This window comes from Nestor notabilis, unplaced genomic scaffold (assembly GCF_000696875.1).
Source record: "Nestor notabilis isolate BGI_N333 unplaced genomic scaffold, ASM69687v1 scaffold14567, whole genome shotgun sequence".
Lineage (NCBI taxonomy): Eukaryota > Metazoa > Chordata > Aves > Psittaciformes > Psittacidae > Nestor > Nestor notabilis.
In genome coordinates this window covers 13,894-28,751 of record NW_009937908.1, presented here as the reverse complement: position 1 = coordinate 28,751, position 14,858 = coordinate 13,894, and the positions used below count along the sequence as shown (strand labels likewise).

The 14,858-nt window shown below is 42.5% G+C and overlaps 1 protein-coding gene across 1 annotated transcript in view; it reads left to right on the top strand.

Moving 5' to 3' along the window:
• Positions 1-1,976: 1,976 nt before the first annotated feature.
• The window catches only part of SCTR (secretin receptor), an 18,688-nt gene continuing 5,806 nt past the window's right edge, over positions 1,977-14,858 (top strand). Inside the window, exons 1-6 of the mRNA XM_010019068.1 lie at positions 1,977-2,021; positions 5,882-6,008; positions 8,752-8,862; positions 12,787-12,890; positions 13,187-13,284; positions 13,955-14,087. Coding sequence (XP_010017370.1) covers positions 1,977-2,021; positions 5,882-6,008; positions 8,752-8,862; positions 12,787-12,890; positions 13,187-13,284; positions 13,955-14,087 — 618 coding nt within the window. The remainder of the gene's footprint in view (positions 2,022-5,881; positions 6,009-8,751; positions 8,863-12,786; positions 12,891-13,186; positions 13,285-13,954; positions 14,088-14,858) is intronic.

The following is a 14,858-nucleotide window of genomic DNA, read 5'->3' as shown; positions in this document are numbered from 1 at the left end:
GTATGTTCAGGAGCAAATCTCCCTCTATTACACATGCTAACATGAGGAGCAGTGGTGGCTTTCAGGGGAAGCTCTTACAGTATGAATGGAATAATAAAATATTCCTTCAACAAAAGGAAGAGAGAGAATGACTTGGCACCCCACTGAGATGATGCAGCATTGCCAATGTGGTTTCTTCAGACTACTGTAATGGCATTGTCTGGCTGCCTCTCAGACCCCCTTTTAGCAATTTGTTTAACTCTTCGACCAATTTCAACCAAACTTTGTGGGAAAACAGAGCTCTTCAAGAAATGAAAGTCACTACAAGTTTAGCGTGGACAGTGAAGACTGAAAAATTTGTCCTTTTCATGGGAAATGATGTTGTGTGACCATGGCAGCTGGGCAGCTAGCACATGCAAAAGGGCAAATCGGGACAGACGTAGTGTGGAGTTACAACAAATACTGCCAATTACTCCTGCTCTGGGGATGTGGGGATGTCCTGGTTAAACCACGACAGGAGAGAGGTGAGTGTGGTGTGTGGGGAAACAGGGAGCATTGCACTTCAACAGTCCTAAGAAGCATGTGTAGAGATGAGCTGGAGTCACTGTGGTCAGAGTGGGCATGGAAAAGGAAACCCAGGTTCCTTCATTGTGCTGCTCAACAGATGACTTCCTTAGTCCAATGGCTGGATTTTCAGTGCACAGGTAACAAGCTATATGTTTTGTGGCCATAGACATTGACTTTACTGGTAGATCTGGAGCACACCTGCATTCTGGACAGACCCCCATCATATCCAACCTGTCTGGGCACTGGTAAATTGGAATAGATGCTAGAAGATGTTTCAAGGCAAGCTAAGAAGAGCAGTGCTCTGAGAAAGAGTACTAGTGCACAGTGCAAACTTTGGCTTTTTAATGAAGCTATATTCATTACTGTGCCACAAAAATGAACCTAACAAGCAAGAGTTTGGAGCACCTGCTGTGGCAGCTGGGAGCCCACAGCCAGGGTAAGCACACAGCCCCTTTACAATAGTTTTGCCACAGAAACAAACTCCGGAAAAACAAAGAGTGCTGTGCTGCTAGGGAAGGGAACTGCTGAGGAACTGTCTATGGGGAACGCAGGACAGCTGAAATCTACCTCCCAACAATGAGGTAACATGGGGATCCAAATGTGATGACATCTTGCAGCCTATAGCATCAGGACAAAATGCAGACTGTCTGTTTCTCTGGATGTTGTATGAGAGGGTGAAGTCCAGGGAGCACTTATAGTCCTCTTTGGAAAGGGTGGGAAAAGCATACCCTCCATTTGCCCTTTCCCTGGTCACACTCAAGGTCATCTTCAGCCCTGGCATCCGTGCTCGCCTGGGCTTGGTAAGAGGTGCAGGTAGCAAGCTCACCTGCAGCAGGCTCTGCCAGCCTACTCATTTCTGGCTTTCAGGAATGTGTGCTCACTCTGAGAGGCATGTGCAGAGCTGTCAAGAGCAGAGACAGCACAGAAAGCCTGAATTATATTCCTCCAACTCTGTTTCTCAGCGGGGCACTTATTCCAGGGCTGTATTTCCTCCTGATTGATTACCTCTGCCATTGTGGGGCTGACATCTTACATGAGAGTCCTGCTTGGTCCCTTATCATGGGAGAGTGAGGAATGATCATTCACCAGCAACACCCGTCGATAACAGTGAACAATAGCCAGAAATGGAGGAAGGCGATAGCAGGGACATGCTCAACAGAGGTGCTGTTATTCTTGGGACAGGAGGCTTCTGCAGAGGAGGAGGAGAGTTTGGGGGGTGGATGGGGAGGGAGGCTGTCATTGCTGATGCTCTCTAGGGCTCAGCAGCTGGAGAGAAACATTGGCTAAGGATGGTCAAAGCTGTAACGGAAAAAAAAAGGAAGGAGGGAAACGGATGTAGTGAAAGAAGCTAGGAGCCACGCTGCAGAGCATACAGACAGTCCAGTGTCCTCTGATGCATAAGGGATGAAGAAAACAGACTGTGATTGACTATGTGGACCATCTGGGTGATCATCTTCTGGATTTCAGCTGTCCTGGTAAGTGCTCAAAGCTATTTATTCTGAATTTCACAGAATCACATGTCATTCGAGTAAATGCACCTCTATTCCATGAAGTCGTGTTGCCTTTATTTAAAAAGACCTGTGTAGAACCTGGGATATTTTTCATTTTTTTCTTGCTTCTGCTGCTTCCTGCACAAATTGACAGAGACCAGATGGCTGGATGCTGGATGTCTCAGTTTCCCAACCTGTTTAAAACAGTAGCGTTACTAATGTGTTTTGGTAATCATAGCAGGTTCTATGATGAAGAAAAGATTTTATGCTATTTAGAAAAACTTCGCTGATTTACACCAGCAAGCAATCCCCTAAAGGGGAATACCCACCACTACCAATGCCTACGTTGACTCAGAATGAAGGAATGCAAAGTAATGTTTGACCCACAGAGTTTGGTTTCCTTCACTGGGTTATCCCCTTACTGGGATATTCACTGGCAAATTGTCACCGCTGAGCTCCAGGCACCCAGACCAGTCGGCAAGGACTGCAGAACCTGGGCTGTGATCTCCAGGAGCTGCTCAGCTTACTCAGATTTTGAAACCATACAAATCCAAGATTGAAATACATCCAGCTTGGGTGTGAGAAATTGGGAAAGGATCAGACTCTCATCAAATGTAAAAAACTACTGTTTCATTACAGCTATTGTAAAAATCAATGTATTTGTCCCAGCAGGGGATTTGGTTCACACTCTGAGAAAACCTGAGCTTTGTCTAGACATTTTAATTACAGCGTAAATGCAGTCTGCAAACATTCTTGCTTTTTTGATTGTCTTCCACAATAAAAGTAGTGACTATGATGGCTTTCTTGTCATTTTGCTTTCTTATAGTTAAGTACTACCTAAAGGACTCTGTAAAGAGATACGATTGTTCAGGGTGCCACTGAAAGCATCTCCTTCCACTTGTTCTTTTTCTAGTCCCTAAAAATATGTGTTTTGATTTTGACAGGCATCTTTTATTCGCCTTTAAATCCTTTCATTAAACTAAACTCACTTACATTCAAATTAAATAGCTGTGAATTCTGCGGCTGTAAATATTATTTATATCAATTAGTCCATTCATTTCACAGGTTAAAAGGTGCAGATGACGGTTGCTATCAATATCAGAAACTGAAGCTTTCTGCCCATTCTAGTTATCTAGACATCTAGTTACCACGGCTATTTCTGTTTGAAATGGTTCTGGTATCTTATATTGTGTTTAAACAAAACACGAGGATGTCTTACCCCCTCATCAAAATCTGACAGCCTGTGAGCTGGGAGCTGTTTCAGTGGACTGTTTAGGAAGAGAACCAAGAAGCTGAATGTCCACTTACCTCTTTGATTTCAAGGTTCAGGGGCAGGATGTTGGCTCCCAGTTGTGGACAGTAAACAGGAGCAACACTGAGTACAGTCAGGAGCAGAGCAGGGTTATCTGGCCTTGGCATGGGAAGTGGGCTTTTGCATTGCTCAGCAAACAGCCATGCTGTACCTGCAATGGCCCCACTCATACCCAGCCTGTCCCATCAGATGCCAGCATTGGAAAAGACCAACTGAGGGACCATGCTTGTGGAAAATGAGGTCTTTAAACAAGCACCTGGGGGCTCACTGCTTTCTCTGTGTTTAAAATCCTCTTACCCATACATCTGTTGCCAGACAGTGTTATCTATCTGATCAGAAGAATAGCGTGGCCAGCATTTAGCAGGGTAAACCAGTAATTGTAAGACATTAGCTACACCATAATCCTGCTTATTATGAGAAAATAATGCTGTATCAGATCATCAGTGTGGTCTTCCCAAATGAATGTGCTGAAAGCCTGTAGCCTCATTCTAGTTGTAGAGAAATAACATAGGCTTTAAAACTCTTTCTAGAATGAAAACTTTCTTAAGACCTACATTCCTTAAAGGAAAACAGTGCCCACAAGATGTATAGGCTTATTTAAGATGAAGAATTTTCCTGTTTCTGAGAGTGTTACTAATGCAATTGCTAGCATTTGTTTTTACATATGTTATTATCATCTTGGATGACCTCTATGCAAACCAGACTGGTTCTGCTGGCCACTTCAAATGCTCAGCACTAATACCGTTTTCTAAAGTACTTTCAAAGCAACTTTTGGACAGAGATACTACAGCAGAAGTATCTTGTAGGTCTTAACTGGCACATTCCTACTTGTGAACTCTGAAAATGTACTAAATTGCTTTACTATTGCTAATGAAATACATAAAAATAGAGAGTGATAGTGTACATTTAAAAAACCTGTCCATTTTTAGAAATTATCAAATTCAGCCTTCGGCTAACAACTGGAACCACTAAATGCAATTACATTTCTTCAGACATGTTACTCCACTCAGGTATTTCTATTTTTTCTAAAATTAAATGGATTTTTTAAATCTAATTTTTTCAAATAATACACAAATTAAAAATATATTTAAATCCTGGTATTGGAAGATAGTTTGTTTCTTCTGAATTCTGTGCATGTGTGATTCCAGAAAATTCATTACATTATGCAAAACTAAATATTTTTTAATTTACTTATTTCATGACACACAAAGACAAGGAAGAAAGATGATCAAGTTAAATACAACAAACCGATGAGATGATACATGATACACTGCCGAAAAGATCAAAGTTTGTTCAGAAATACAATAGCCAGAATAATTCCAGCCAAAATGTCTGTTGGGCAAAAATTTAATTGTAGAAAAGCAATAGTTCTCATTACAAGGGTTTCAGTGATCATTCTGTCTTTTAAATCTAATCTGAAAGTGATCAGAGATGCTACAAGATTGAGTATATTGAGTAGTAGTACGATGCTGCTGGATTGACTTTTCCCACCCAAAGTACATCATTAAAAAATTCTAATTGACACTTTTCAAATAATACATCTTGGTGACTTGTTTTTAATATTTTAAGCATGTGTGCATATACACATATACATATATATGTGTGTGTACATATAAGTTCCATAGTGGGAATTTATAAAGATTTCTGGGTTTGTTCATGAGGGAGGAATTATCTAACTTGTTATAACTGCTTATATTCAGTATTTTTATTGTCAAAAATAACAGAAACTAGTAAGATAATAGACATGGTAAAGGCACTTTTTTACTACAAGACATAACAACAGGGATCTTGTCCTGCAAATCATTCTGCAATTAATTTTTTAGTATATGGCATTTTAACGGTTGGTAGCTGGTTTTTACATTCATTTTGGTCCAGCCGCATATAGCATAAACTGCACATTTAATTGCTACATCAGGATTAAGTTAAGACTAACATTTCCCACACTACTATGTGAGAAAGGAGGATGAGGCAAGATGGGAAGGTGTAAAAAATACCTTATGACAGATTACCATCTAGGTTTTCACAAAAATCTGGGTTAGATTCTGTTTTCAGGTTGGCTCCTGCAGCTTCCTGATCAGTAGCAGTGAAACAGGCTTTGGTGGTCTGCAACCAGTGGACATATTTGGACCACTTGTGCCTGGGAAAATGACCCACCAGGTCTATTGTTCAATGCTGCCAGAGGCAAGTAATTAATTCTTTGTTGCTCTAGGAAAGTCCAGCAGTGGTTTGGATGTCTCTCCAGTCTTTTGGAAGATCATCCTGTTCATGTACTTAATTTAGCAGAAAAACACATCTTTCTCAATAACAATAGTGTAACGGTAAAGGGGACAAGGCAGAAACTCAGTCTGTGCTTGCCAGCTGCTACTATAAAAAAAGCAGACTAATTAGGAAAACTGACTGTATTTCAAAGAAATATTGCCCACAATCAGTTGATAGGGTTGCATGGGCAGTGTGAGCATAAGAACAGCAAACCCTCTTGAGGAGATGTAAGTTTTAAGAGAAAAAATTATTTCAATGCTTTTAAAATTTGCAGATCAGAGCTGTCCCACCTGTCTGCGACCTCCTGAGTGTCCTGAAAAGGGAGGAAGAAAACTGTGCTGAGACTCTCTCCCTGGAGGCAAAGAACAGAACGACAGAAAATGATCTGCTCCTGAGCTCAGGTAAAGCCAAACTCATGTGCATGGTAAAAAGTGCTCTCACATGAGCTAGCTGGCCTCAAAATCAGATAACCCCACATTCCTTCCCATAGGAGGCATGCACCTTGTATGCATCTCTCATTTAGGAGCAGAAAAGTGGGTAAAATCTATTATAAGGCTCCAAGAGCAGGATTTTGATCTTACTGTGACATCAATAGATGTAGGAGTTAACTCAGCTGCTCAGCTGCACTCCTTACAACTAGGGAGCACATCAGAAACAAAATCTTGCATGTTGCAGAGGATTTTGAATTCTTCTCTATCTTGGACAAGGATGCAAACAAGTTAAACTTCACAGTACTGTGCAGGTGCGGACCAGCACTGGCGTAAGTTAGCAGGCAGTACTGTTTTACAGGTGGTCTTGTTTTATTTCAGTCAAATAATTCTACCCTCTGTGCCCGCCCTCCCTAGATCTAGAGAAAAAGAAGTTAAAGCTGTAAGATTTCTTAAATATTTGAGAAAGCATTTCCAGTGACTTTCAAAATTGCTCTTTTAACATTACAAGGCAGATTAAACAAGGCATACTGCCATGGGCTCAGGAATACCCACATGACAGAAGGCTTTAAGCTGAAAGTGGTCGGAGTGACTATGCTCCTCTCTGTCTCTGTAACTCAGCAAACAGACCTCCTGGCAGTGAAATCCCAGAGGAACTAAGAGGGGTAAGATGTACATCTTTCCCCAAGTAATGGTTCCCAAAGAAAGAGCCCAGGAATTTCCTTTTGCTGGTCTTTACTCAAGGAGGATTTGTTACCTTGGTGAATTATGAAGTAATGCTGGGGAATAATGCATCTGGAAATACCTCCTTCTGGGAGGAGATCATCCCAACGTTGTAATTTTTCCAGGTGTTTCTGTGCACTGAGTCTGATTTGGGGACTTTATGCAAGTGACATTGGCATGCATGTTCAATAACCAAACAGTGCTACATGGCTAGGTATAAATACCACCCAATGCAGTGTTTCATTTGCTGTTAAACAGTTGCTTTGATGTAAATGGTTACCTAGTTCCATAAACATTGGCACAGGGAAGACACCAGAGCTGAGGTGCCCTGGCTGTGAAGAGCTCTGTATTTTCAGGCACTAGGACTGTTGTGCTGGAGGATATCAATTCATTTCTAAAAGTGTAAATATTTTTGTCAGGGTAATGGAGGCTGGCCTTGAAAAGCATGAATCTATTGAAGACAGAATTCAGCATTTTCTCCCCTCTCCTTTCAGTGAGTGTGCAGGGCATTCAGCACACAACAGGACCTGCCAGGCGTAGGGTGGTCCTCGTATGATTCAGTGGCCTCTCTTTTCCCTGTCATGTTACAAACCCCACAAAGAAGGCTTTGCTAAAACCAATGACAGTGAGCAGAGGCAACATGGACCTAGTCCGAATGATTTCAGACTATGTCTGGAGAAGAGCAAAGTAAGAAAGGCCAGGGTTACAGTTTGTAACACAAATGACATCAGCTGTAGATCTTCTCTATTAACACTCTTCACTGCAGGCCAAAATTCACCCATGCCAGCTTGTAGCACCTAAGCAAGATGTCGAAGTTGAGATCACCATCATGCTGTGCTCCATTGACCACCAGCTAGCTGCCTGATGCATCTCTACCAGTCCTGCTAAAAGGCAACACAGCCAAGTCAAGGGCACTCAAAACCTCCTTCACACCCTGAATGTAGAAGGGGGACCACAAAAAGTCCAGCCTTGGCTGGGGGAAATGGGGTGAATCTGGGCAGTGTCAGCCAGTCCCTGCAGCTGCTAGAGGCCTCAGCTGGCAGAAGGTGCAGGGAGGGCGACAGAGCTACAGGCTTGTGCCTGTAGAGTCCAGCAGGACTCTAGGTTCAGTGGCTGCTCTGAGATGGGTCCTCCAGCAGCTGTGTCACACTATCAGAGGTCTGGTCTTGGAAAGAAGAATAGTATGGGCAGGTTTTGCCAGAATAGTGGTGTGTATCAGTGTTTTGCCCTGGCCTGTAAATGTGAATTCCTTCCTTTTACAGTCCCTGGGACTGACAGAGTTTGGCAAAGCTTTGCTCTCCTTCAGTAGAAAGAGCAACTGAGACCCGCAGCCAAGCCCAGACTGTTGGCATTATTCGTTCCAGCACAGTCTTGGCATAATGAAAGAGATGAACAAGCAGAGGGGTGTTTATGGTGATAAAAGAATGACATCAATACTGTTCCTCTCTGCCTTTTCCCCTGTATCAGTCTGAAGCTGTTTAAACTCCTAGTCAAGTTGTGTCTTTTTCTGTTTACAGAAGGATTATATAAAGAAAACATTAGGATGTGGAAGATTTAGAAAGACTGAAATATGAGCTAAAAAGTTCACCTCTGGTTTCCTTCATCTTTCCAGGGCCATTCAATAGTTACTAGAAAACAGATGGATAGTCAAGGACCTGATAAAAAGATCATAATGCCCCCAATTGCTCTTTGTCTAGCTAGTATATATCAGTGGAGTCAGGCACCAGAATGGGACAGGCCTGCAACTTGCTTGAGGTGATTTAAAGCAAGGAGAACCTGTCTCGACAGATTTCAGAAGGTCTCGCTCTGTCTCATCCAGCTTGCTGTTCAGAGTACTGAGCATCTTTGTTCCTGTAGCTGCCTTGGTCCCTGGGAGATGGTGCATGGTGCTTTGCTGCTTGGACATGTTTGATCATGTTTTATTGTTGGGAGAAGTTCCATGGTGTTTCATCACTGGGAGATGCTGCATGGTGTTTTGTTGTTGCCCTCTCAGGCAGATGTGCTGGCATGTGGGATAACATGAGCTGCTGGCCTTCATCCACTGTGGGACAGATTGTCAGTGCTCAGTGCCCTGAATTCTTCCAGATGCTGACTGGGGAAAAAGGTAACACTAAAGATACGCTTTTATTGACCAGGTGTTCTTTGTTAAATATGTTATTTACAAAGATGTCACTGTCAGTTCTGAACCTAAAGTGAAACTGTGTTCCTGCTTATTTGAAAGACCAGTGTTCACCTAGCAGCTCCATTTCCAACACTAAACTAAATATGGAATTAAAGTAGCAAAGTGCTTTAAGCATTTACTTTTCTTAACCACGTGGAAAAAAGTGCGAGAAGAAAATGTCCTGAAAAGCAGTTTTTAGCATGATTTCTTAAGGGGAAAAGTTTTTACCACTCAGCCTCTGTGTTTACATATTTCTGTCTGTCTTTCCCCTTCTAATAACTCCCAGAGCCAGTGGCTGATCTTTGTCCATTTCAGCTGAGCTTGACATGGACAAAAATTCACACAGCATTGAGTTCATACAAGTTTTGGCAAAACAGCCAGCCAGGTCGGGATGAAAGATCCTTTTTTTGCCTCCATCAGAAGGAAATCTGCACCGGAGGGTTAATCCCTTGGCTGTGACAGGCTCCACACAAGTGGCACAAATTCATGGAAACTCAGATGTTATGGCTTACCAAACAACTTACTCAAAATGAGATGAGCTGAAGCAACACTTGTTGTCCTTTTTCTGGGATTTCTAAGCCAGAAGTGAAATGAAATTTATTCCCAGTATGCTACAGTAATCAGGAGCCATTAATTGGGAATTTATGTCTGCTTTCTGTTCATTTCTGCTTTTCAGAAATGCCCAAGAAATGTGCTTACATTTTTCTTTAGTGAATTAATGATTCAAATTGAAATAGGGTTTTGCATTCTTCAGCTATAGGGCACAGATTAATGAGGTCTAGTACTTACGGAAAAGCAGACATTCATTTTATGGAGGGAGGAATGGGAGACAAAGTATTAGATTGTCTAATAAAAATCAGAGAAGCAGAGGAGAAGCACTTAGCGCTCTTTAAATAAGATCAGACATGAGACATTCAGATTAAAATAAATAGTATGCTACTTTCTGTACACACAAACAGTAGCTGCTCATTGAATCCTATAATCTGGTTTAACGACAGAGGATAAACTACACAAAGACACAGATCACTGCTGAGGAAATCATCCATCTGGCATGTGCTCACAAATCTTTTAAGTGGTGATACTAGCCCTCAAACGCATTAGATGAAAACCCTGCTGGTACAGCCGCTAGAGGGAACTGCTCCCTGTCTCTGGCCTTCTTACCAGAGAGGAAAACAGGAGTTTGTACATCCAAAGGTCGCAACTACATGTCAAGTGTGCATTGTGTTATCTTGGAGATATTCTAACAGCTTTAAACTTTAGTTGCCCTCCTTACCGTCGCTTCTGTTAAGTAATTATCAGAGTGGCAGTGTTCAAAACAGAAACCCAAAACATGGTCCATTGGAATTTGCATCTTATTTCAGTCTCTGCATCTGGCATTTTGGGTGAAAGTCAGCAACAGTCTATTCTCATTCTCATAGCCATAGTCTTCTCTGATTTTATACTGCGGTTGGCTTGTGACTCCTGTGTTTAATTACTGTTACAGTCATTGCCCTGTTTGAAGCAATTTTGCAAAAGAAAAAAAAGAAAAAAGATCTGTTTGCTTGGAAAAAAGGCAAAAGTTTTCTGTCCTCGCCACTGACAAAGCAGATGGGCAGCCACAAATGCCAAAGACCCATATGTTAAGGGACACAGATAGCTCTGAGTTCTGACCAAACCCTGGTCTCTGTGCTGTTGAGCTTTGTGCTGACATCTAGACTTGCATTTGCAGCCCAGAGTGTCTGGCCCCTTCCCACATAACAGACCGAAGAAACAAAATAATCTGTAACCTAACAGTAACATAACTGAAGCTCACATCCAGACCTGCACATTATGTCTCAGGCAAGAAATGAGGAACGATGTAATGACTGTGGGGGATTCAGAGTCAGAGGAGAAGGCCACATCAGATGGCCCCAGTTCCACAGCCATACCTTTAGCCAGTGTTCCCCCTTGCCTAGGCAACTCCTAAAGCCTTCAAGTCACCAGTAAACACCAAGTATTGATTGTTAGATAAACTGCAGACACAAAATCCACTCTGAGTGGAGCATGCTGCAGCTTCCCCAGTGTGTGTGCCACCCATAAGCACGTACCATTGTTAAAACTTTACTCATAATCTCCCATGCATTGCATATAATGCAATTGCATGCACACACCAACACAGAATTTCACTTCTTCCGTCTGATCTACTTTGACATCCTCAGGCAAAAACCAGTTATGGACATGTTTACAAGCACAACACTTTGCTGTAAGCATGTGCGTCTTAATAATTGAAGCCGAAGCAGAGAATTTGCCACCATACAACTCCCTTGCCGAATGCCAAGACAGGTTGGGGAGAACTGTTTGGGAGAGCTTTTTCTCTCCTGTTGTTGCTACACCACATCAGGACACAGAAAACCTGGCTTAAAAAGCAAGTCTGGCCCTTTTAAAGATGCTAAGCTGGAACAAGATATTCATAAAAGCATCAGAATGATGGTCTGATACTGACACACCCAGAGCTCTTTCCACTTGGAAGTCTCAGCATGTTTGCTGTGCCTTGCAGTTTTACAGAGGTGAGTTCAAATCAAGTGCAGACATGTTGTCAGGTCACCAGAATTAGCCCAGAGGTAGCAGGAACCCTGACTCTGTCCTGACAGTCTCAGCAGGGCTTCAAAGAGCATAAACCAGTGCCAGACACTGCTGCACATGCATTTACCTCCATTCCCTCAACACTGCGGGGATGTTTCGCAGGAACTGGATGTCCTTAGAGTCTCCAGGGCTAAATGTGTGGGGAAAAAAGTAGACTTTTATGATGCCTTCTGGCAAGGCTTCTGCTAAGAAGGGCTGCTGATTTCAGGTCCTCTCTAAGTCCTTGCTAGTACTGACACTGCTGCAGCAAACCAGGTTTTCCATGTTTCTGAAGTGTGGCTCCTACCTGACAGACTAATGTGAGTAGGATAGCAGGTAGTGGTTTTACCTCTTTGTAAAAGTTTTGCTTCTCTTCAGCACATAGCCTACATGACTGCTAGGGCCATTTGCTTCCAGTGAGATTGTAAGGTGCGTAGGGCAGGACTTCCCACTTTCACTTTAGTCCCAAACATGAATATGGACATGTTGAAACCTGTCCTATTCAACCATGTGCAACTTGCTGGGGATCCATCTCACTCAGCTTTAGGAGCCTGCATCCCAGTAGAAGTGAGTCAGACAAACTGCCCTCTGCAGATGTTTGTCTGAAAATGAGGTGAATTCCACAAATGCCTCTTTTTCTCCACTGACTAGAAAGACAGCCATGAGGGACACGGTTGGGCTCAAGCATTTGGTTTCCAGAAGTTAAACTTAAGTGAGGGGAATCCCATCCTAGCCTTTAATTTACGAGTAAGCAAGGAAATCAGCAGTGTAAGATATTGCCAAGACCTGGCTGTGGGGACAAGGCTTGCATTTTTTCATTGAAATCTCACCAAAAATCTGTGACTATCTAAAGTTTTGTGTTCTCTTTGGACCATAACTAACCACACTGAGGAGGCGGAAGCATTCAGGAAAGTACCAGTTTTGCACAGAGTATGAATCTGTGATTGAACAAGTCATGTGTTTGCTGATCTTGGAATACTGTCAAAGAAACACCAGATGTACTGAACAGTATTATTTATGTTGCAATTAATAAAAACACATCCATCGCAGTCATCCCTGAGTGGGCAAACAATATCATGACCCATACAAGTACACTAGGCAAGTATCAACACAATTAGCTCAGCTGCATTTCAACTCCAGCTATGCAGAGTGTATTGCCTGGGGAGGCAATGTTCTCTTTACTCTTCGATCAACCCTATAGGTTGGTGACTGACCCCTGAGGAGAACAAAGATACAATTTGAAATGATCACACCTGGTTTTGTCTTCTTTTTGTTGTTACCACACAGGTTTTGTCTACCGAAACTGTACAAGTGAAGGTTGGTCTGAGCCATATCCAAGACCTGATATTGCTTGTGGCTACAATGTCAATGACACAACAAATGAGGCAAGAGTGAGTATAAATGACTATGACCACAGATTTGCAGCTCTGGAGCCTTGGGGGAGGAATATGTTATGGAGACACTGAATGATGCTGTGATTTAATTCAGGTGGGGTTGTTCTTACAAGTGTTTTTCAGCATATACGCTTCCTCCAAATAATGGGAATGGGTTGCTCATGGTAAAACTTCAGCAGCTGATTTTACAATAAAATTTGTTTGTTAAATAGGAGCAGACACCTTTCTCTTGGTATGGGCAGGTTTCTATTAGACAGTCAAACATAAAGATGTGAATGTATGTTCCTCTGCAGCGCTCCTATTTCATGACTCTGAAGACCATGTATACCGTTGGATACTGCACCTCCCTCGTGACACTGATGATAGCCTTAGCGGTCCTGATCTCTTTTAGGTGAGGAGAAGCATCTCTGTTTTACACTTGGCTAGGATTTCTGGTCATCTCAGCCCACACAAGATCCTTCTGTTGGCTTTCAGGGCAAGTAAAAAATTGAAGTTTACAGCAGCAATCTGTCAGTTTATCTTCACACATCCTTATAACCTGGAATTTGTACTTTGCTACTTATTCAGTGAAAAAAAATTCCCTTACAGTAAGTGTCAGAAGGGCAGAAGGAACCCCAGCTACTTTGCAAACTTGTCTTCTGGCTGTATGGCCTCTGGGCCCAGATTATGTGGAGGTTTAATACAGAAAACATTGCATGCACTAGTGCACTGCACAAGCAAACCAAATAAATCCACCCAGGTGCAGATAAACAGCTTTGGTTCGTGTTACTCCAGAAAGAGAGGAGGCTAGAACAAGCAAATTGGCATGAAACCATAATTTTTCTGGCAGTGTTCATCTTGTTTGAGTATCTGAGTGGAGCAGATGTGACTTTAGCTTAAGGTCTTCTCCAGGATATCCTTCTTGTGAAATGCATTAGTCTTTCTTTCACAGGCTGAAAACAGTGTTCTTAATTTGTCAGTTTAACATTAATAAGGGTTGAAACCTGCTGTTTACAGCCACAAGCTACTCATGTTAGCTAGGAATGTAACTTTATGGGACCTCTCTCTCTTTTTTGCAACAGAAGACTTCGCTGTACGAGGAACTACATCCACATGCACCTCTTCATATCATTCATTTTGCGAGCCTCATCCAACTTCATCAAGGATGCTGTTTTGTTTTCCTCTGAAGATATAAATTACTGTGGAGCATACATGGTAACCCTCTGCCTTCTAGCTTGCTCCATGCCTCAGTTTCCTGGCAGGATCCTATCAGTAGTTAGGGTGCAGGGAAGGAAATCTCCATCCCAGCTTTCTATTCAACATATGGGGTTATGGAAGAAGAGAGGTGTGCCTCGTCCCTTCTCTGTCAATTGATCCCACATCTTGGTTGTTCCTGGCTGAGGTTTCCCTGTTTGGGAGTATTCTGCATGAGTGAAGGAGGCATGAGGATGTAAAAGCAGCCCAGGCTGGAGCATAGACCCAGAAACCCAGGTGTGGTTCCTCCTATAGGCTATAGATGCCCTTACAAGTATTGGAGCAGAAGGCATCCAGGTCAGTCTGAAGTAGGTACCTGCATTCATCAGCTCGATTGTGTTGACTAGGTGGCTGCAGAAGACACCAGGAGTTCAGCATATTGATCCAAAAATGCCTAAACATGGGTGTCTCAGGCTGTGAACACAGGTTACACAACCAGGGTGGAGATTCTTACATGGATTTTAGATCCTGGTAGATGGGGCTGTCAGGAAAAGTATAAGAACACATTAAGTATTGCTGACTTCTACTGCAGTGTAAGACCTGATATTAAGATGTGGGTATACACCCATACCTTGAGAAAGCCTGGAAAGGAAAAGGAACCTCCCAAATTTTTAATTGTTTTTCATCTTTTTCTTTTGTTTGGCAGCAAAATGTCTTGAAAATTGGGAGTGGGGGTGAGCACTGGAAATGCTGTTCAATACTTTAAACCAAAAGATAAGAATTGGGGGGGGG